Raw genomic sequence first — 22183 nt, forward strand, 5'->3', positions numbered from 1 at the left:
TCCCTAACTCTTTCCAAAGACGCCTATTTGATCCTCCAAGATCTGATACTGCAGCAACCACAGGATACCCTATTTCTTCTAGAGCTTGGACAATTGTGTCAAATAATGTTTTTGTAAACCTAATATCAAAATCAAAATATATTGGTTGTTTCCATTTACCCACTAATCCTCGAACCATCACCACTAACACCTGTTTAGAAGGTTCATATACAGTATCAGTCCGTTTGTCATAACAAGCTTTTTGTAGAATGTTCATTTCATCAAACGAGATCTCACACAATTTTTCTGAAACAGATAGACCTTCACCTTTGGCCTTCAATATGCATATGACTTGCTTCAGAAGACCTGGTTCACATTTTATTGAACGAAACCAACGGCGAATGGTACTTACACTCGGCAGTGGAAAATGGCACTTTTCGCGCAAGAACATGTATGTTTTCTTTGACAAAGTCCAAAGAGACAAACACATTGTCATATCTTCTTGTTGCCACTTAGTTCTAGTTTTCTGATTGAGTAGGCAATCAATCTGGCTATCAGTGAATAACGTTTGTAAAATTCTTCGAACTTCACTCGCAACGAATCTGCGCTGCCTACTGGGATTTAATTTTTTACGCAAATTCGAAATTTGAGCTTGATAAGCTCTGTTGCGGCTTTTTTCCGTTTTTAATTGATTCTTTAAATTATTTAGCTGTACACGTAATTCTTCGTTTTCTTTTACTAAGTTATTTTGGAGATCATTATCATTATCACATACATTATCACTCAGTACACTTTTACACTTCTTCTTAGGAGATGACGGTGATTCTTGTAGTATTCTCGCTATTTGTCGCTTCCTCTCTCTTACTAACTGTCGATCACCTCGTTCTGATTTTTGGGGAGAAAAATTAGACGGTAAACTTATTTTGGGGACTGCATCTTGTTTAAGACGTTTTCTGGGAGGGAGGCCTAATAATTCATGTTCCAAGTCACGCTCATAATCATCACTACAAAAATGCGTAGAACAAATTCTACTATTTTCGGGCTTAAAACTGTCTTTTCGTTTGCACCTCACTGTCCACACCGCAGAGACCGCAGAATCTTTTGGGAAACGATGAAAAATAATGTCTTTATTGCAACTTCTGCTGTTGGTCTTACAAGTTGAAACAGCACACTCAGCATTAACACACGAATATGTGATAATAATGGAAAAATACACACAACGAAACACAGCTCACAACACAATCACAAAACAAACTAATTTCTAACAGAATTGCTTCTCAAATTCTTCTTTTCAGCCACACATGTTTCCCATTATTTTGTGTGTGTGTGTGTGTGTGTGTGTGTGTGTGTGGGTGTGCGTTGGTGAACCCGCCAATCTTTGTAGGTCGATCGGCTACAGAGCAGCACTCTGAGCAATTTTTGCAAAGCGAGCATTTTTTAGTGGTTGCTCGAAAAGTTTTTTACTTTTAACGCGTGCAGGACCATTATAGGGGCCCCCCCGCGAGTTCTTTTGCCTCCGCTCGTTTATACGGATACAGCCGGTTTGTGTGTGTAAAGTGTGTGCTCAGACTGAAAAATTTCGTTTCTCGATCGGTGTGTATTACGACGCAGTGCCATCTACGTGTGTATTCCAAGCAGGAACTAGAGCAATTCAAACTCCCAACGGCTGCGTTCACCATTGTTGCCAATCAAGTATTTGTTGAAACGTTAAAGAAAAATAGCAACTATAGCAAGGAATTTTTCACAGTAAGAACTCGGATATGGATATTACGTAAAAATAACCCTATGCCTAAAATGAGAGGGAGAGGAGAGCTGAGGAGAGGGAGAGGGGAGGGAGACGTGTGTATATAAAAATATATCTATATATATAAAATTGAAAATCACTATGTTTATGACTTTAAATCTGCTGAACCGCTTGATCGATCTCGATCAAATTTGTAACATGGATGAGGTTCAAGGCCGGGCTGGTTTTAGGCTATTCACTTGGATGGTAAAAGTGAGGGGGAGGGGGAATGGGTATAAAAATAAATAAAACTTAATAACTCCCGAACCACTCAACCGATCTTGATCAAATTTTCAACATAGATTAGGTTTAGGCCTGGGATTTTTTCTATAATTTTAAATTGACTGAGCAACGTATGGGAGGAGAAGGAGGGGGAGGTATATAAAAATCAATTTATATAAGAGTGAAAGTGACTATTTTTGTAACTTAATAAATCTTGAACTATCCGACCGATCTCATTCAGAGTTTCAACATACATGAGATTCGGATCTGGAAATATTTTTGTAATTTCACTTTAACGGTAGATCCTAGGGAAGGGGGTTGGGAGGGGGACATGAATAAAAACTAATAACTTTTGAACCACCCAACCAATCTCGATCAAATTTTCAACATGTATGAGGGTCGGGCCTTGGGTGCTTTTTATCGTTTCACTATGACGAGCAAGTATAGAGAAGGGGAAGGGGGAGATATATGTAAAAAATAAAATAAAAATGACTGTCTTTCTGACTTCATCACTCTTGAACCACCCGACCAATCTAAATCAAATTTTCAACATGCATAAGGTTCGGATGTGGAAACATTTTTGTAATTTCACTTTAACGGTAGATCCTAGGGAAGAGGGAAAGGAGGGGAAAGTATGAATAAAAACTAATAAAACTAATAACTTTTGAACCACCCAACCAATCTCGATCAAATTTTCAACATGTATCAGGGTCAAACCTTGGGTGTTTTTTATCGTTTCACTATGACGAGCCACCATAGGGGAGAGGGAGGGGGAGATATATGTAAAAAATAAAAATGACTGCCTTTGAGACTTTATCACTCTTGAACCATCCGACCGATCTCAATCAAATTTTCAACATACATGAGTTTTCGGGCAGGGATTAAGGATACTCACTTTGACGATGCAACGTAGGGGAGGGGGAAGGAGGAGAAATTTAAAAATGATCAAAATGACCAATATTAGTGTTGAATCCATAGTTTTCGGGATCGATGAGAGAAACAGTAACACTTCTGATGCTGTAACAATCCAAGTTCAGCCCTGATAGTTGAGGAGGGGGACGTTGCAACGTAGAGGAGGGGAATAAACATTAAAAATGATCGGAAATGGCTAATATTAGTGTCGAATCCATAGTTTTAGGATTTGCTGAGATTAACAGTGACAATTTTGACGCCGTGTGCCGCAGCACGGTTGAGGGGAGGAGGAGTTGTATATAATAATGGTTGAAAATGACCAATATTAGTGTCTAATCCATAGTTTTCGGGATCATTATGATGAACAGAGACATTTCCGATCCGGTTTAAATCCAAAATCAGCTCCACAAGTTGAAGAAGGGGGAGAAAGAGATATATCAAAAATGGTCGAATATGTCCACTATCAGTAGAATTTATAGTTTTCTGGGTCGCTTAGATGAGCAGTGATACTTTCGATCCCGTTTAAATTCAGATTCAAACCTTCAACTTGGTTGAGGGGGAGTAAAACGTTTAAAAATGGTCGAAAATGACAGATATTAGTGCTCAATCCACATTTTTGGGGTCTCTCAGATGGACAGTGATACTTCCGATGACATAGGCCGCAACAAGGGGGAGGGGGATATAATGATTCGAAATTAGTGTTGAATCTATAGTTTCTGGGATCGCCGAGATGAACAATGACACTTCGTATGGTGTTGATTCCAAATTCAGCCGCGCGTCTTCTGAGAGGGGGAGAGGGAAATAAAAAATAACCCATATTAGTGTCGAATCCATAGTTTCCTGGGTCACTGAGATGACCGGTAACACATCCAATGCCGTGCCGCACAACATGAAAGAAGAGGAGGGGGATATATGTATATATATATATATATATATATATATATATATATAAATGTTCAAAATTATCCGACACTAGTGTCTGATCCGTAGTTTTTAGGGTCGCTGAGATGAAGAATGACACTTCCGATCCCGTTTGAAACCAAACTCAGCCTTGTAGCTTGGGAGATAATGAAATGATTGAAAATGATTAATATTAGCGTCGAATACGTGGTATTCGGGATCGCCGAGGTGATCAATAATCTTTCCGATGCCGTTTAATTCGATGCCATTAAAAACGAAAACAGCATATTTCACGGGTACAGAACACATGAGACACGGAATTGTGCATTTAAATTTTCATTTCACCCAGCGAAGCGGGTATATACTAGTAAAACCTCATAACTTTGGAATCACCAAACCGATCTCATTCAAATTTTCAACATGGATGAAGTTCGGACCTGGGATGACTTTTATCATTTTAGTTTGACGGTCCAATGTAGGGAGGGGAAGAGGGTGTATCAGACCACCAGTCTTAGACATTTTTCTCAGCTTCTAGTGCACGTAGACGCTGGAAACAAAAAATGAATGACCAAATGGTACATGAAGAATCAAATGGTGATACTTCCATATCCAGTGGCGTAGCGGGAATACACCAAGGGGGTCAACACCAAAATTTTTAATGGAAAATGGTATCAATTTCGATTTTTTAGAAGTAATATTGAAAAAGAATTAACTTTTACGGGAAACACTTTTCGTTAAATTCTAGGGTTTCGGATCTACATCTATTATTTGTTGTATTGCTACTATCAGACAACCCGGTAAACTCATTTTTCTGTTCATAGTGCACGGAGACACTTCAAACAGAAAATGAATGACTAAATCGTATCTGAATAATAAAATGGTGATACTCCCATATCCAGTGTCGTAGCGGGAATTAACTCCAAAATTTTTAATGGAAACTGGTATCAATTTCGACTTCTTTGAAAGTATTACTGATAAAGAAACAACTTTTACGGGAAACACTTTTCGTCATATTCTACGGTTTGGTATCTATTTATGTTATTTGTTGAATTGCCACTTCAGACCAATTGCCATCTCAGTCATTTTCCTCTGTTCGTAGTACACGCAGACACTTCAAACAACAAAAAACTGAATGACCAAATCGTACGTGAAGAATCAATGGTGATGCTTCTATATCAATTGGCGTAGGGGGATACATCCACGGTGGTCAACTCCAAAATTTCAAATGGAAATTGGTATCAATTTCGAATTCTTTGGAAGTATTATTGAAATAGAAACAACTTTTACGGGAAACACTTATCGTTAAATTCTGCGGTTTGGGATCTACGTTTTTTTTTTTTTGAAGTTGAATTGCTACTATCAGTCCACCGGCACAGGCATTTTTCTCTGTTCGTAGTGCACGTAGACACTTCAAAAAAAAGGATTCAAACTGGACCAGTAGTGTGCTTGTGTATGCTGACATCTCCATTACTCTTGAAGGTTGCTACATCCGTCCACAGAATGTCCCGGTGGAAACATGGGTTTCCTGGCACTCATCCACTGACAAAACTAGACGGATATGTAAATCTTGTTCTCGGAGTTCCTGATTCAGATGAACATGGTCAAAATGGAGCACGTTGTTGAGCAGAATCCTCCAAACCGTCATGGTGCTTATCGCAGCATCCCTGGCGAATCGTGTTTTCGAGATTTGGGGAACCACATGGACTGCAGCAAGGATGCCGGGAGACCGTTTATCCTAAACACGGCGCCTGATCTGCTGACGTCTTTTGTGTTGAGAAGGGACATGCCCAGTCCTCTGCACATCAAGTGCAAGACGAAGCCCTTTCCTTGACTGCCCAGCACGATTGAGAAACCGTTGATCATATAGCCGCGCAGCCTCGCGATAATTCTCCCGACTTCACTCAATACTATTAACATATCAAAAGCTACGATATTCGAAAACATCGTTTGAGTTCCCACAAGCACACGAAATAATAGGCAATAGGAGCCGAAATCAACAAACATTCAACACTTTATCTTTCAACTACAAACAACAAATATTCAACTGTTTTATATCAGAACTTTTTTCCGTTTTCTTCTCTTCTTCTACTTTGTCAGATGGCACTTCATTAATGTATTTTTCGCTACTAATAACCATCATACAAAAATTTCTCCCTTTTCACTTCTTTTTGCAGCTTCTTTCCCTCTTAACCCCCGTCTTCACCTGTATCTCATTCTTATGTGCAGGTGTAGCTTTGGCGCACGACACTTTGAACTATTTACATGTAAAATTCAATTCTTTGTATGGATAGGCATGTTTATAAGGAACAAATGGCGACAGAATGAAATACAAAGTAATACTCTGTATTATAGGTTTACAAGTGTAGTGTTCTAGTATAAAATGATCACAAGTGATTTACGCCGGATATAATAAGTGAGTGTATATAAAAGATGGCACTATTAGATGTTATTTTCCACTGGCAGCATATTTTTGCACAATGTAAAAAACCTGTATTTGTATGTTCAAGTGCAACGTTACTGGAAAAAAAATTACAAGTGCTATTGAAATTCGTACTATTGACAAAACCCATTCCTTTTCATCTTGGCTTGCGCACATATCCCCGACTGCTGACAGACTTGTTCCTTTCGGACGCACTCCCGCGCTAGCGTACGGACCCACCAGTTTTATTCTTCCCTGACCTGAGTGGATAGCATTCGTGTTTTAATGGCCACCTAAGGCAGGTTGGTTTGAGTTTTTGCACTATAATATTTAATTATTCATCCCTGTATTTTATCTATGCCAAGTGAGACATTTTCATGTCGCCAAGGGGAACCTTTTAGGGGATAATAAGAAGGAAATTAGTAAAAGAATTATAAGTTTTAACAATTGTTTCTAGTGGTGCGCCAAAAGTAAACTTGTACGCATTCCTTTTCTCACTGACTCTCTTTTTCACCTGTGTCTCAACGGTTTGCTTTAATTCTTCAGACTTCCATCCATCATCTTTTTGTATCATTTCTTTATACTTATCCTCTACATCTTTTTTCTTGACTAATCCCTTTATATCTTCGCCTTCTCTTTTATTTTTACACATTCTTATTATTTTACTATCTACATTTCTGTATTGTTTTCTTCTGTTTCTTTCTTTCGTAACTTTATTTTCTGTTCTCACCTGTTTACCATATTTGTTTTGGACTTCTATTATTTGTATTCTTTCCTTCTATTATTGTTGACCTTATACGTATTCCCTGACTCATACTAAGGTATTCCATTTCTACTACCTGTTTGTCGGTGTGTCGGTGTGTCTACAGACCTGAATCCTCTGTTATCGATTTTCTGGTTCAAGATTCTCGTGTTTAACCTCTGAATTTCGTTTTACCAATTAAATTCGATTAATTACTAGTGAACATATTTTCTTCTCTGTATTGGCTACCTGAAGGGAGCTTAACATAAAATCTCCACTGAACTAAAATTTCGTTCATCTTCTACATTCGTATTTGCTTCTGTCATCTAATTCTTCTGTAATTCAGTAAGAATGAAGATCTTGTCTTCCTTCTGAATATCTTCATCAGGCAACTCATTGATTCTTTTTATGTACCTATTTGTATACCTTTTGGACAATATTGTGCAAAATGATTATATTCGTTGCAATTTCTACATTGTGCGCTCCTAGCTGAACATTGATATTCAAAATGTTTCCCACATACTAGTCAACCATATTGATAACATCCATATTTTCCTGTGATTGTTTCAGAACGAAACCTATTGATTTTATGTAGTTTGTCTTGGTAGATTTTTGTACCTTTCGTTGATCTGTTGCGGCATTCAGTTGTAGCGAAAAAAAAATGCTTTTGTACACTGATTTAACAATGCACATCGAATAGATATAGCAAATCATGTAGCATTGCTGGAAAGGGAAGTAACCTTGTTTTGTGAAATTTATCCAAGAGTAGAAACAATGAATCTAGCTGCTCTCACTCTATTATTGATCTTCATTTGGGCCTAATTATCTGTTCTATACTAGCAGCCTGTGTTAAATGGATACAAAATCTTTGAAAACATGGTCGTCCCTGCATCAGGAATCATAAAATTCGTAGTGGCGTTACAAGACGGAAGAGTGATGTAAGGGAGCACTGCCTCCTCCAATTTCAGGAGGGGAGTTGACTGGTGTCCAACTTTTTGTTTTGCACAAATTAGTACCTAACTCAAGAGTGCTAAGCATTTTCTGAAAGTAAACCTGGCAAGATAAACATGTATTAGTTTACATTTTTATGGGAAAGGAGGTAGCCCCAGACATTTTAACACATTGAAGTGCCTCTTGGTAAAAAGATATAAAATTGCCACGAAATAACCCTGAAATATGGAATGTGAACTTTATTAACAAACTGAAGATATCGACATAAATGCCAAAATAATGAAATAAACAAATGACAACACAGATCGCTAAATTTAACATATTTGGAATATTGGCGAGCACTAACGAACACGTAAGATAATTGAAAAACATCATATTCTATACATAGAAGGAACAATAAGAAAACCTACCCACGAAGCTAACAATGGTAACGTGTGTAATGATATCTGTTGATTAAATTGAGGTGCCGTTTCATGTACCCAGCCATCGCAGAATTCACACTACACCCAGCCTTCATTGAACGTTTCACCACAAATTATGAATTCAGTGATGCTTTCCTGTTAATATTTTCTCGTAGTCCGTGTGGTGGTTCATTAGCTTCTTGTTACGTTACTTTGCTACTTCGTTTGCTGAAGTCACTTTTTCTTTCAATTTGCCTCATATGGTATCGAAATCTACCCAGTTCTGGTGCGTGACGCTAAATGTCTCTTGCGATTTACCGGCAATGATTATAACTGTTCACTAATGCAGAGCACTTTACTAGTTGATGAACGATAAGATTGATTTCTCGGGCATATGTGGAGAACATAGATTCCCTGCAGACGATAAACAAGAAGTACCCCCCTTTTCCTCAACCCCTACCGAAGTTGAACATTGTGGGTGTTCACAGGTAGGTCTAGTGTATCACCTTACGACACGAATCAAGTTTCTGGACAGATAGTTGTGTCTGTAAATATCTGAGGGTTAAGTAAATATATTCCGGTGCACGCAAATCTATTGAGAGCAGTGTCCATGCGACACACGTTTCAATATGCCTCTGAAACAAGTTTAAAGCCGTAAATTAGTTTGAAATAAATAATTGCTAGCTTATTCTCAGATCAGTGCTATGATTGCAACGAAAGTAATGTTTTTGCCTCTACCGAAATCGATGGTGATAAGTAGCTTAAGATTAAAAGATAAAATCTTCTATCCCACAACGGCCTAGGGTGGTGATTTAAAGGATATCTTTCTTACTCATTGTAGTTTCAGGAGATAGTGTAGTTGTATCTCTTTGTTTATTGCAGCCTCTAGGGTAGATAGTTAAAGAAATACTCCTTTGCCTATTACGGCTTCAGAAGTTGGATTTGAGGAAATCTCCGTAACACAAAACGATCTCAGGAATAGTTTAAGAAGATTAGCGACAAGCACTGAAATTTATTCTTCTGTCCATTTGAGATCTTCTTTTATGGTTGTTCTCTGAAGGGGAAGTTCGTGAGGAGAGGGTTGACCATCTTCGATTTCCTTCGGAACAACTTCGCGTCTTTCTTGTATCCTCTTTCCACCGTCTGTTGGTGATTATGTTTTCAACAGGAAACACGTGCTCGTTAATGAAGCATGCTTTATGGTAGTTGCCTACACCTGAGGCACGGAACCTTACAGCTCCAACACCACGAACAGAATCCATAAGATCATCTGAAAAATACTAATATTGCTATGGAAACATTTGTTAAAAAGATTCTATTTTCATGGCAAAATCCTTATGTGCCAGTAAGTAGGAGCATAAGCCCGTAAAACTTTGCAAAATTCTCTTTTGGTGGAATCTTGAATGCTGTTTTTTGGTTTCTTGGAGAGATTTTAATAGAATTGCCTGATACTAAATATCCGAGAGCATTCAGCTCTGACTAAAATAAATTTGTCTTAAGTGAAGCACAAATATTTCTTAATTTTTAAAATAAAATTCCGATAGCTATTGTTGAAAACTAGCCTCTTAGCACGATGTTATCGACAACAAGATCTTATTCGTTAATCAACGTAAAATCATCCTAGTTGCAATTAAGAGAACTTGCGTGCTAGTTTTATGACCCATCACACATATGAGAATTTTGTAAGATTTTCTTGTGTGATTGACCTCGAAGGTCATGTATCAGGGGCTTTTCGGATGGAGCAAGATTTGGTGGTAGCTCGAGGAGAGATCTAAGGTCGTTATGTGTTTTTGCCTTTCAAAGTGTTTAACACATATTCAGTTTGGCATGGCACCCATAGATATGTATGTTTTACGCTGCTGTAAATTCAAAAAAATTCTAAAGGCGTTCGTATTTAGTTTCTTGAAAATATTCTGTGGCGAGGTGAAGTTATTATCAACTGTGGGTCGTATAATTCTAGTATTAATGAGTTCTTGAATTTGTCTGTCTGATCTCGAACATGCATTGGAACATGGAGATTTGTTCTGGAACACTGCCGATTTAGGAATTCTTATTTTGTGATTGTAGCCCCTGTAATATCCAATGCCGTTCGGAGTGTATAAAATATTTTTATATTTGTATAATAACTCGTGAATGGCCTGTTTCTGCGACTGGTCTAAATTAGGATATCAAAAACACCAATTTAATTTTTTATCTATACTTCAAAGAATTGTCAACCTCCTCTTTTTCTGTACATTTATCCTTCTATAGAACTTGCTTCCATTGTTGCAAAATATTAGTCCTGACATGCCACAAGATCCACCATTGCCGTACTTTTCCTCCTGTAATTATTCAAGAGACTGAGCTAATATATTTATGTATACACAAGTACAGTGCGACAATAATATACGGAATTGAAGTTTTTGCAAAAGAGAAATGAAAACTGCACCGAAAGCAAATATGTCTATGAGTTTCTTCGTAGCTAAGCGGTTATTGCGCGCGCCTTTGGAGTTGGAGACCCGGGTCCGATTCCCGGCAGGAGAACATGTGGTTCGGATTCCACGTTAAGCAGTAGGTTCCGTCTCATATATCCTCGCTGCTGAACTCTAAATCAACTCAAATGAAAGTATATGTCTATCAAGTGCATAGCGCAAATGTCAGTGGTCGAGCAGTAACAGAGTTACACATTATTATTTAAAATATTATTATTATTATTATTATTATTATTATTATTATTATTATTATTATTATTATTATTATTATTATTATTGAATAGAATGTTACAGTTAGGTTTTGTTCCCTGAAGTTGGGAAAGTCAACTACGAAATTTCATAGGTAGTTATATAATGCTTATATGAAGCATTGTGTAGCATTTGAGTTCCGCAATACCTGGTAAGATCAGTGATTGTTTGAAGCATGCGTGTAAGACAGAAAACCGAGAAAAGAATGGTGCACACGTAGAAGGCACGGATCAAGTTTTGTTAGTCACTAATTTTGGATTCAAATCGTCCCGCTATTCTCTCATTAAATTAACAGTTGAATCCTTTGGGAGCAAATGTATGGATTTTATGGAGAGATCGAAGTAGAAAAAATTCTGTAAGAGTACTGTAAGTATGTCAAGACAAACGGATGAAAAAGTTATCAAAAAAGTGAAGGCACAGATTATTGCTAACCATTCGCATTAAAATTGACAACATTGCATATTAGTATAAACTATGGTTTGTTTCATAGTTACTACGGCTAAAACAGTAAAATAGATAAATTGATTGGATTAGTCAAATATGTTATAATATTTCAGAGAAACAGAAATCTTAAGTGATACAAGATTACGACGTTCAATAGTATATTAGTCATAGTATATGAACTAATAATATATTAGTTCAATAGTATAATAGTATATTTGTGTGTTGTTGCTAAGTGTTAACGCAAGTAACATGATAATGTCTTAACCTTTTAAAATCCTTTCCTTGACAATTTTAAACTTACTGCCTTTTATTGTTTTATATTCTATCTTGTTTTGCAGTATTCTTGTCGTTTAGTACTTCATTTTCCACGTTATAACAAAAATATTAAATTTGATGGTACGAATAATTGAGTTGATTTTGAATTTAACGTCCCTTTCAGCAGCAAGGCTATATGAGACTTGACCTACTCATTAACATTGAATCCAAACCACATGAGCTCCCGCCGGGAATTGAATCCGGGTCTCCCACCTGGTATGAAGAATGTATCTTGTTTCGTGTTTCTTGTAGGCATATAATATTGTTCTCACGCTGGTCTTGTAGCTAGCATGACCTTCTTTGGTCACATAGTCTCATGGTAGCATTAATAAAATATGAACTATTATTGTGGTTCTGATTCCACCTTCACCTATAAGTCTTCGTCTATTACAGCCTCGGTGCTGAAAAGAAACACTAACCTTCATCGAACAAACAAACAAATATAACCCTACTTTAGTCTCGCCATTCCATTTCAAAATGAAATGAAATCTTACAGTTTAACGTCCCACGTTATGCCGTTATGTTAAGGGAGGCGGTGATTAAGATAAGTGAATGACGATGGAAGAATTAGTGGAATGAGAATGTGGAAGGAAATGGGAGTACTCCGAGAAAACCCATGGAAACGATGTTGTCCACCACAAACTAACTTCTCCGGGGATTGAATCAATGTGCTATTTCATTTGAAATCAAATGAAATTACTAGTTTTATATCCCTTGATTATACTTTATAGCTTATAACAGACGGGTGATTAATGAGACTGAATGATTATGAAATAATTGGTGGAAAGGAAATGTGGAAAGAAACTGGAAGACCCAAGAAAGTCAACAGCATTAATCCATGTGTTTCATTTGCTACAAAGTTAACTAGTGTTTAAAGCAATTGCTCTAATCGCACTGCTCACGTTTACTCACTGAACTCACATTTTACACATTTTACACACATTATCTTTGTTTGTTTGTTAGTGTCTTCGTTTGTTACAGTTACTCGTTTTGCAAATACCCAGTTGGTTTGGGTGCTCATTTGTACGCATCCAGTCATGGACGAGATATTGCATTCTGATGCCTCTGGGAACGTAGCTCTATTGCCGACGCAACTTTTGGAAACGTATCAGGAAAGTAGCTTCAATACTAAAGTAGATATGAATGCATTCTCGGTTTTCCTATGGCCCAGCTCGCATACGCCTTTTGTAGGGTAGACAAACAGGTGTGTGTGTGTGTGTGTGTGTGTGTGTGTGTGTGTGTGTGTGTGTGTGTGTGTGTGTGTGTGTGTGTGTGTGTGTGTGTGTGTTGTCCCTTTAGTTGTCGCCATGTGACGTCATAGTTTGACCACTGCTTCCACGGAGAAAAAAGAGGCGTGTCTGACCCTAGCCTTATATAGAGTAGTCTTGTGCTGATCTCTCATATATTGATCGGATCCAAAAATGCCTTCAATCTCAGGATATGAGTTTCAATCAAACTCTTATTCAGTTACAGAGCCTATTTGACACCACTGATATCTGGAGACTTGAGTTGGGCAAGGAAACCATATCCGCAGCTAAAGGAAGTCGCAGGGCATGGAACATAACTGAGGATACACACCATAACTGAGGAGGAGAAAGAAATGCATGCCTGGAGAAGCAAAGAATGAACCCCTAACTGCACAGGCCAAAGTGAAGCGCTCTATCAATGAAATTCTAGATAAGATGAGACAACAAATGTACGATCATTTTACTCAGATGCATGACCTCAACGACAGATTTGGATTCCTGTGTTCTATCGCCAACTTTGTGTAGCAGCTAGACAATAAGAGCGAAGAAAGGCTAAAAGCATGTTGCTGTGATTTGACTTTGTTCTACCCGAATGACCTGGATGGCTTAGAATTATTTCAGGATTGTAAGGATATAATCCGTTCACTAAGGTGTGCTCAAAAAGCTAAAGAACAGTTTGACATTTCCCCACAAGGTATCCTGAAATATGTATCTTCAATGGAGCTTGAAATTTACTAAAGTTTGCCAACCTCTCTTCAGATTTTGATAACACTGCACGTATCTGTCGCATCGTGTGAAAGGTCTTCCAGCAAAATGAAATTGATAAAATCATACTTGCTTTCCACAATGAGTCAAGAAAGATTCACGAATCTGGACATTCTTTCTATCGAAAATGAACTAGCATCCACTTTAGATTTTGATAATATAGTTGAGACTTTCGCTCCTACCAAAGCAAGCCTGCACGTTGCTGGAACACAGGCTAATATGGTAGTGGAACTACTGTCGAAAGTAGTCTCATGTTTCAAGTAAAGGCAATAAAAATACAAAAGTACCAAAAGAGTAATAAAAAGCCGTTAAGATCTGTCAGTTGACTGGTGATAGCTGGTAATGAAAAGTAGGGGGGTATAACCCGTAGTAGAGTTCTGTGCTTACATATTTAATCTATAATATAGCACCAATTATTCAATACATTCAGGACTTTTTGTTACAATATATTCTAATACTATGTTAGTAAGAGGTAATGGAAATAGTCATAAGTGACAGAATAAAACAAGTGTGAAATCTGGAAACATTAGTAAAATAGACAAGCAGGAGAGAAATATTCTAGTGCTTAACTATGCATTGATACTTCGGCAAAAGTAGTGGGACTAAATAGACATTATCACTGGATAGAAACCTAGTGAAAGATAAATGAAGAAGACACACAGGAGAGAAATCTATTCTAGCCATTATTTACTGATAGTTCGGTAAAAAAGTGTTTAAGTATTGTGTATGATCACTGGAGAGGAACCTAATGTTAAAGTGAATAGGGCTAATTGTTGAAGAAAAATCTAATCAAATAAAACCCATGTAGTGCAAATTCAAACAGGGAGAAACTATGAATAAATTGACTCATATGAGAAATTGCACAGGAAAAACACCAAAGGCGCGAACCGAACAAAGAATTCTAGAAAACAAAGCTTACATTTAGAAATAGCATCGGTTATATTATTATTTGCAATTTTTGCAATATCAGCTCATTGTTACATTTTGTAGGTAAATTTGTCTCTAAATGTATTATTAGGAGCATTACTTCCACTATTCCATCTAATTATAGTATCCGTTGATACTAGGATAGTATAGGTGTAGGATAAATTCTGGATTTTTGATTGTTTTGTTCATTCTTAAGATTATGTTATTTCTGTCGTGGGTTGTAGTTTCCGTTACACTTGTATCCCTAATCCTTTTTCTATCGTGTCCTTTGTTTAAAAATGAATAAATAAATAAATAAATAAAACAATATGCAATGAATGTCCTGGTCCAGTTTTATTTCTAATATCAGCCTGAAGGCGGTTCTAAGTATTAAATAAATAGACAGGGATGCTAAATGTCACCCCATTTGTTTAATATATATATATATATATGATTAAAATGATCTAAACACACACACCAACGGGAAAGGGGGAGGAGTAAACAGAAAAAAATGATAATGTAAATGAATGTCAAAAGGGGACCCGATCTTCTTCACTGGCCCCGGGCCCCAGTTTGCCTTATGCTGCCACTGTTCAGAAAGGTTAATTTATTCTTGAAGGTAAAATTTTTCGGAAAATTTTCTCAAAAAAAGATTCCGACTTTTATGTAGATATATATATTTCATAATTATTAACAAGCTCTACAATACAGCATATTATATTTCGTGAAAATAGTTGGATTAGTGTGACTGACTATCTAACAATATGCGAAACATCTCAATAGCTATACGTAACCGAAAATCATGCAGATATAATGAGACGTTTAATATGAGTGGACGGTACAAACAAAAACAGTGTGTTGCACAGAGTGGTAATAAGTTGTAGTCAAGAACCCTAAGAGAAAAGGTTCTTTGAGTAGAGCAAGAAATTGAGAATAATACTGCATAAAACAAGATCTTAGATAGATTAATAATAATAGAAACTGGTCTGGTTTGGCAGGAAGATAGCATCAAATTGAGGAATTTTACACTGCTGCAATGAATCTTCAGGATGTTCGTTAGCTGTTATAAGAAATCAAACGCTGCAGAATCCAAATGGAGAAATGGAGACAATGTTTAAAGATACAGTTGACTTCACTGAAATGTTGGTAGAAAAAAGTAATAAATTACCACAGCATCACTTCATAGCCAAATACCAGAGCGACTACTTCAAACACACAAAAGACTTTGGATGACAAATCATGCTCAATTATAGTTGACTCTTCTAAAAAAACAAAGCATTCTTTTGAAATATACTACTGAGATCTGTAACTTCTATTGTCAAATGTCAGTCATTATGTTATGTCAGCGATAAGTTAAAGCATGATGCAGTCACATTTTATGCTTTCCGAGTTATTGTTTCGAAGTATAAACATGTTATACTTTAGTGATGGATCAGCAGCCCAATATAAAAACTATAAAACTGTCAACTTATGTCTCCATGAAAGTTATTTTGGACTCACTTTTGACTAGAACTGTTTTGCCACAAGCCACGGCAAAAGTATTTGCAATGGCATAGGTGGGATGCTGAAACATCTAACGAGATGTATTAGTTTATAGAGGCTATTGAATAACCAGATTGTTACTGTTACCGATTTCTTCGAATTTTGTCAAACTATAATTAACGTCATTTTTGTGTCGACGGAAGATGTTGAAAACGTTCCTCCAATGCTACAGAAGGGATTCCAGAAAGCCATCAAATTGCAAGGGACAGTTGAAAATCATCATTATAAACTCACCAGCCCGTCAAAACTTGAAGTCAGTCGTGATCTTCTTCAAAGACAACATTCACTCTAAATACTCGAGCAGAATTTAAAAAAAACATCAATCTTTCATGTGAGTAATATATTGCGTGCATTTATGAACAGAAATTATGGATTGTGAAAACAGTTGAGAATCCACAGGAACGTCGTGACGGTGAGGTGAATTTTCTTCATCCCCATGAAACCAAGAAAATGTTTTTCTGGCCACAAACACCTGACACATGCTGGATTCCATATGAAAGCTGCATCATTAACATAGGTGTACCCAGTAGTTCAACTGGTACTAGAAGAAATTTCAGCATTTCTGAAGAAGAATTTCAAGCTATTGAGACGATTTTCACTGAAATTGATTATAAGAGATCTTAGGTTTAATATTTCAAGTTACTTGCAATCAACCAAACATGTAAGTGTGATTTGTGTATTACATAATATTCCATGTAACGATAGTTCACTATTATTTCATGTTTATTTTGTTTAATCAATCAAACATTATATAGATTGTGCAATAGGCACATAAGTTTTAAAATAACTTAGTAAATTACACTTGAGATGCGAGGTTCCACTTGTTTATATATATATATATATATTCAGGGTGGAATGATTTAAATCGCAATTTAAATCACTTGATTTATTTTAAATAAAAATCGTTGATTTAAATCAAATTCCAAAATAAATTAATTTAAATGAAAATAAGTAAAATTCCGTTTCTGTTCTGTTATTTCGATTATGGAGGATAATAATCATAATACACTGAGACTCAAATTATGTATGGCACTGTATGGAAACGAGTGTCATGCAGGGGATGATTGGGGAAAATCCCGTTTTGAACGGGTAACGGCTGAGTACTGCTTTCTTCTCTTCGTAGTATAGGGTTTGTAAATTGTTAACTATTCCACCAGGAAAATCACTATTCGACACTTAAGAAGAAAACTGTTTTGTGTGTGCGTCTGTTTTTGTTCCCAGATAACAGAGGCGTATTTAAAAGGATCCGATTCCCTCTCCGTAACGTACAAATTTTTAGGTTTTATAACTTGAGGTGAAATTTACATATTTTATATGTATTTTGTGCCGCAACCTAATTCCGATTTTTTAAAAATATGCCCCTGCCAAATATCTGTAACTTTTGTGAAAGAAAGTGTCATGCTGATGTACTTTTTTCTTAATGCTTAATAAACAATGTTTGGGATTGAAATAGGATTGACTGGAGAAGTGGAGGGTTAATTCAAAATTCAACCCCAATGCTTTTACTTAAATAGCATAGTTAACATTTAATATTAATTCCTAATGTTTTTCTCCAGTTCACAACTTGTATTATACGAGGAGGAAGGAAGATTTGATTTAAATCAAAAAATCAACAAGAATTATTTACAAAACAATCATGATTTTTTCCACCCTGATATAATATATATATATATATATATATATATATATATATATATATATATATATATATATATATGTATGTATGTATGTATGTATGTATGTATGTATGTATATATATATATATATATATATATATATATATATATATATGTGTGTGTGTGTGTGTGTGTGTGTGTGTGTGTGTGTGTGTGTGTGTGTGTGTGTGTGTGTGTAAGAATGAGCAACTATTCTAAAGAAACATACTTAGCCATGTAAAATTTTAAGTCATATTACTACAAAATTAAATAATATGAGACTTGAATTTGTTTTCCTTGAACATACCAAAAAATCGCCTATTCTTTTATATGATAAAGAGAAATACTAGAGCTACTTATTTTGAAAATTTGAGGATGTTAGGTGAGCCTTTTTCTGATACAACTGCCAAATTTTGACATTTTTTTCACTTTTTTCCCCTTTGATGGTGAAATTCATATGGTTAACTCAATCTGGACAGTTCGTTGCTACTATACTTTAAATATTACAAATTCTAAGATTGTTTCAGTGCAAACAATTTTCAAATAGCTTCAAATATCGAGAGATCTAGCGGTTTCAGTAATTTAAGTCAAGGGCGAAATTAGGCATTAAAAAAAAAATCGAATAGCCCTTACAAGAGCCCCCTTTGAGGTGCAGCAGTAAAATTTTACATGTAGGTTATGTTTGGGTACCACAATATTTTTATAAAATGTGATGAAATCTAAAACATATGCGCCACACCAGCTTCGAATTTGTTGATTTCATATGGAATGGTCCTTTAGTGTTTATTAAATATGAAGACTACTTTCGTAGTATATCATAATAATAAGTGAAAGTGTCTAATCCTCCCAATGAACGTCCGAAATAAAACAATATGATACAACCTACTTGTACCAATAATATACTAATAAAAAGCTAAAAACCCAGCAAGGGTTTAAAGTTTTTTTCCTCTCTTTCTTCACGTAGGCAAAATTCGAGGAGAAAAAAAAAACACTTATTTCTACGGTTATATCAAACATGTACCAACCATATCTACTGAGAATCGAAGGAGTGTAAATGCTGAATGGCATATAATAAATTCTTTGCCAAAGTCATCAATGAATTAAGCAAAAAAAAAAAAAAAAAAATCGAAGCGTTGCATCGTTCTTCACCACCACAGCAAATTTTTATTTTTTTCATTATTTTTATTTTTGTTCATTAGAACTGTCGAATTAATGATTCGTTGTCTGTATTCATTTGATTTATCACCTAATTACTTCTTTTTGTTCCCACATATACAGAATAAGATGAGTGGTAAGCGATTTGTATTGCTTGAAGCAGCTGTTGACACAATGCAACTTCTGAAATAGTAGTCTCAGAGTGCAAAAAAAAAAAAAAAAAAAAAAAAAGCTTTTAAAACTGGTCTGACCGTATGCAAAAGTACATCGTTCTTCAAGGTGAATATTCTGGAAAACAATACAGCAATTTCCAGAATTACACATATCTCTTTTCATATTGATTGCAGGACCTTTCCCAGTAGCCCTCTTATTTGGAAAATGAAAATCCTTATATTTCCTCAACGTAGTTCTTGTGCCTGGCAACACGTTCCCAGATATTTCACAGACGTTGAATATTGTTGAGAGCCTCCGGTTGTGAGATAGTGTTGAGAGGGCATTCTAAGGCACGAACAATACTGGAAATATCACAAAAACATATTCCTCAGATTGATTCTTTCATATCTGCGAACATCAAAATTACAGGCTCATATCCGGGGAATACGACGAGTACTTCAGTACCTCTCAACATCATCGTCGTACACAGTCCGTACCGCATGGGCAGTATAACATCTGGCGTTGTTGCGCAGAATTGGTCCAGATTGCAGATGTGTCGGAATGCTGACCACAAATTGTAACTCAGGTACGAGGTATAGTACGTAGCATTTATGGTAGCCCCAGGTGGCACTTAATGTGAAAGGATAACATATTCGTGGTCATAGCAAATCATCATTATTATCATGACCTTGACATTTACTGGCTGTTATTTGACCTTTCGATCGTGGGAACACCGAGTGGCGTCATTCCTGCACTGGCATTTCAATTCTGGTTCATAGAATCTCTCCATGTTTTATAAACCACAATAATGCGGTGCAGAAAATCAACCCTCATGTGCGTAATGTTGAAAATGTAAGCGTGCATATTCCCAACAGTGACACTTTTGTACCTTCGTTAGGACATGCGATACCCATCTGGCTGCCATCGTACGTACTCCGAAATCGTGTGTTAGAATGTAGTACACCGACGCAGATCAAATATTTAGTTAAAAAGCCAGTTCACTACACGTTCATCGCCGATCATTTTCGAGCAATTTGTGATGCTTTCCCATGATGATGATCCGTATATATTCGAATAAGGCCCCCACCACTTCCTTTTGTCTGTTGACCAGAGCCCCGCCTTGAATATCACACCTCATCTAATAACCGTCCGATAAGGTAGACCACTGTCACCACACGTCTCACATAATCTTTTGTGTATCCAACATGCATTGCGACATCGTGCTACCTAGAACTCGACGAAAACAAGCTGTTCTGCACGGATATACATTGTGTGGTGGTTGCGTGGACAAATATGTGTGCAAATAATATGTCTTACGCAGCCCACTTAAACAGCTTCCACCGACCACAACACGGGAACACGATGACGAACACGTGGACACGATCGCGTCACTAACCAGAAATACACCACGTTGATTATTTGTCTCCCGGACAGACGACAACAGAATCACAGTAGTATTGCCACTTCAATCTGAATGACCTTTATATTAAACTATTTTTTTTTCTTTTGCGTAATGAGAAGAATACCATGTCAACTTTTCTATTTATTTTTCACGAAATATACACATCTACACACTTTTCAAAATGAACTTTTCCTATTAAATTTACGAGCCATACCTGTAAGAATTTTACAGAAAGAATTCGAAGCCTTAAAATATTTAATGCTTATTTAAATTATCATGATTAGGAAGTTAAAATTATTGAACAATGTCTACCAATCAATGATTTTTTCACGCATACGTAACTTTCTTATCGAAACAATTTCATTAGTGTAATGAACAATTTCATTATTCTCAAACTGCTGAATATAATTTACCTATAATAATTCATCCGTAACACAAATTCTATTATTCAGTTTCTTTATACAGCACGCTTTCTCACGTCACGATTAAATAATATTGTATAAGAAAAGGGATACATACCTTAGTAAAAAGAGCATGATGACCTGTACGTGTCACAGAAAAGGACTGTGTCTGCTTTGGCTCCTCTGGTGTAGAATTCTTCTTAAATACTTGGCTTGGTTGTAATGACTTAGAAGGAACAGCTTTCAGAGAAAAGCTACTAACCCGTTGTTCACTTCTCGTCAAAGGTTCCTCAATATAAGGGGAGATAGTTGTGTTGAAAGTGAAGTCCACCTGTGACTGTTCCTCCTCTCCATCTGACTCATTATTCAGGACTTCATCCCATGTACCAATCTCATCGGAATCCATTGTTTTTCTACATGAAAAAATTAAAATAATACGGAGACAATGGTTACAAAATTTATACCAAGAGTCAGCATCAGCAAGTCCATACTAAAGCTACACTATTTCTGTCCACTATTGAAACATTTTGTATCTGAAGACAGTTCGTTGTTATAAACACAACTTTCTTTCCTATATTTTCCATTTTAACTTCCTTACCTCTGAATTGCAAACTCAGTTGAATAAATTGAATATATTGAACTGCAGCAGCAGTTGAATATATGCTATTTTATTATTATTATTATTATTACTTATATGAAATTTGTAGGTAGGCATTGCTGAATATGAAATTACTTTCCACTTGTAAGACGACAATTAAGGTTGATTTTTTGATAAATGAAAAAAATGTTGAAGTTGGTAACTAAAAAAGAAGAGAAAAACAGACTTTTGGTGAACTGAATTTATTTTTCCCTGTGGTATTTTAAGTGTCAAACTCAATAAAGATATACTGTATTTAAATAGTCTTATTAAGTACTACATCATAGCACTGTACTGTAAAAAATCTTTAAAAACAAGAATGAAATTCAAAAATACTAAAATTACTAAAATAACTCAATACTATACGGAAGTTACGTCACATATTTGCAGTTCAGATAAAGAGGTTAATAGAGCTTAAAAACTACATTCCTTTAATTGCAAAATTAAGTATTAAATATATATATATATATATATATATATATATATATATATAGAGAGAGAGAGAGAGAGAGAGAGAGAGAGAGAGAGAGGG

General features: G+C 36.1%; 1 protein-coding gene across 3 annotated transcripts in view; it reads right to left on the reverse strand.

The window, feature by feature from the left end:
- Window positions 1–22183, reverse strand: part of LOC145660470 (uncharacterized) — a 164159-nt gene that overhangs the window by 116703 nt on the left and 25273 nt on the right. For all 3 annotated transcript variants that reach the window (XM_081725534.1, XM_081725536.1, XM_081725535.1), the window contains exon 2: window positions 21133–21427. In XM_081725534.1, the coding sequence (XP_081581660.1) occupies window positions 21133–21420 (288 nt within the window). In that variant the 5' untranslated portion in view covers window positions 21421–21427. The remainder of the gene's footprint in view (window positions 1–21132; window positions 21428–22183) is intronic.

This window comes from Thermobia domestica, chromosome 9 (genome assembly GCF_964235325.1).
Source record: "Thermobia domestica chromosome 9, izTheDome1.hap1.1, whole genome shotgun sequence".
In the NCBI taxonomy this organism is placed as follows: Eukaryota; Metazoa; Arthropoda; class Insecta; order Zygentoma; family Lepismatidae; genus Thermobia; species Thermobia domestica.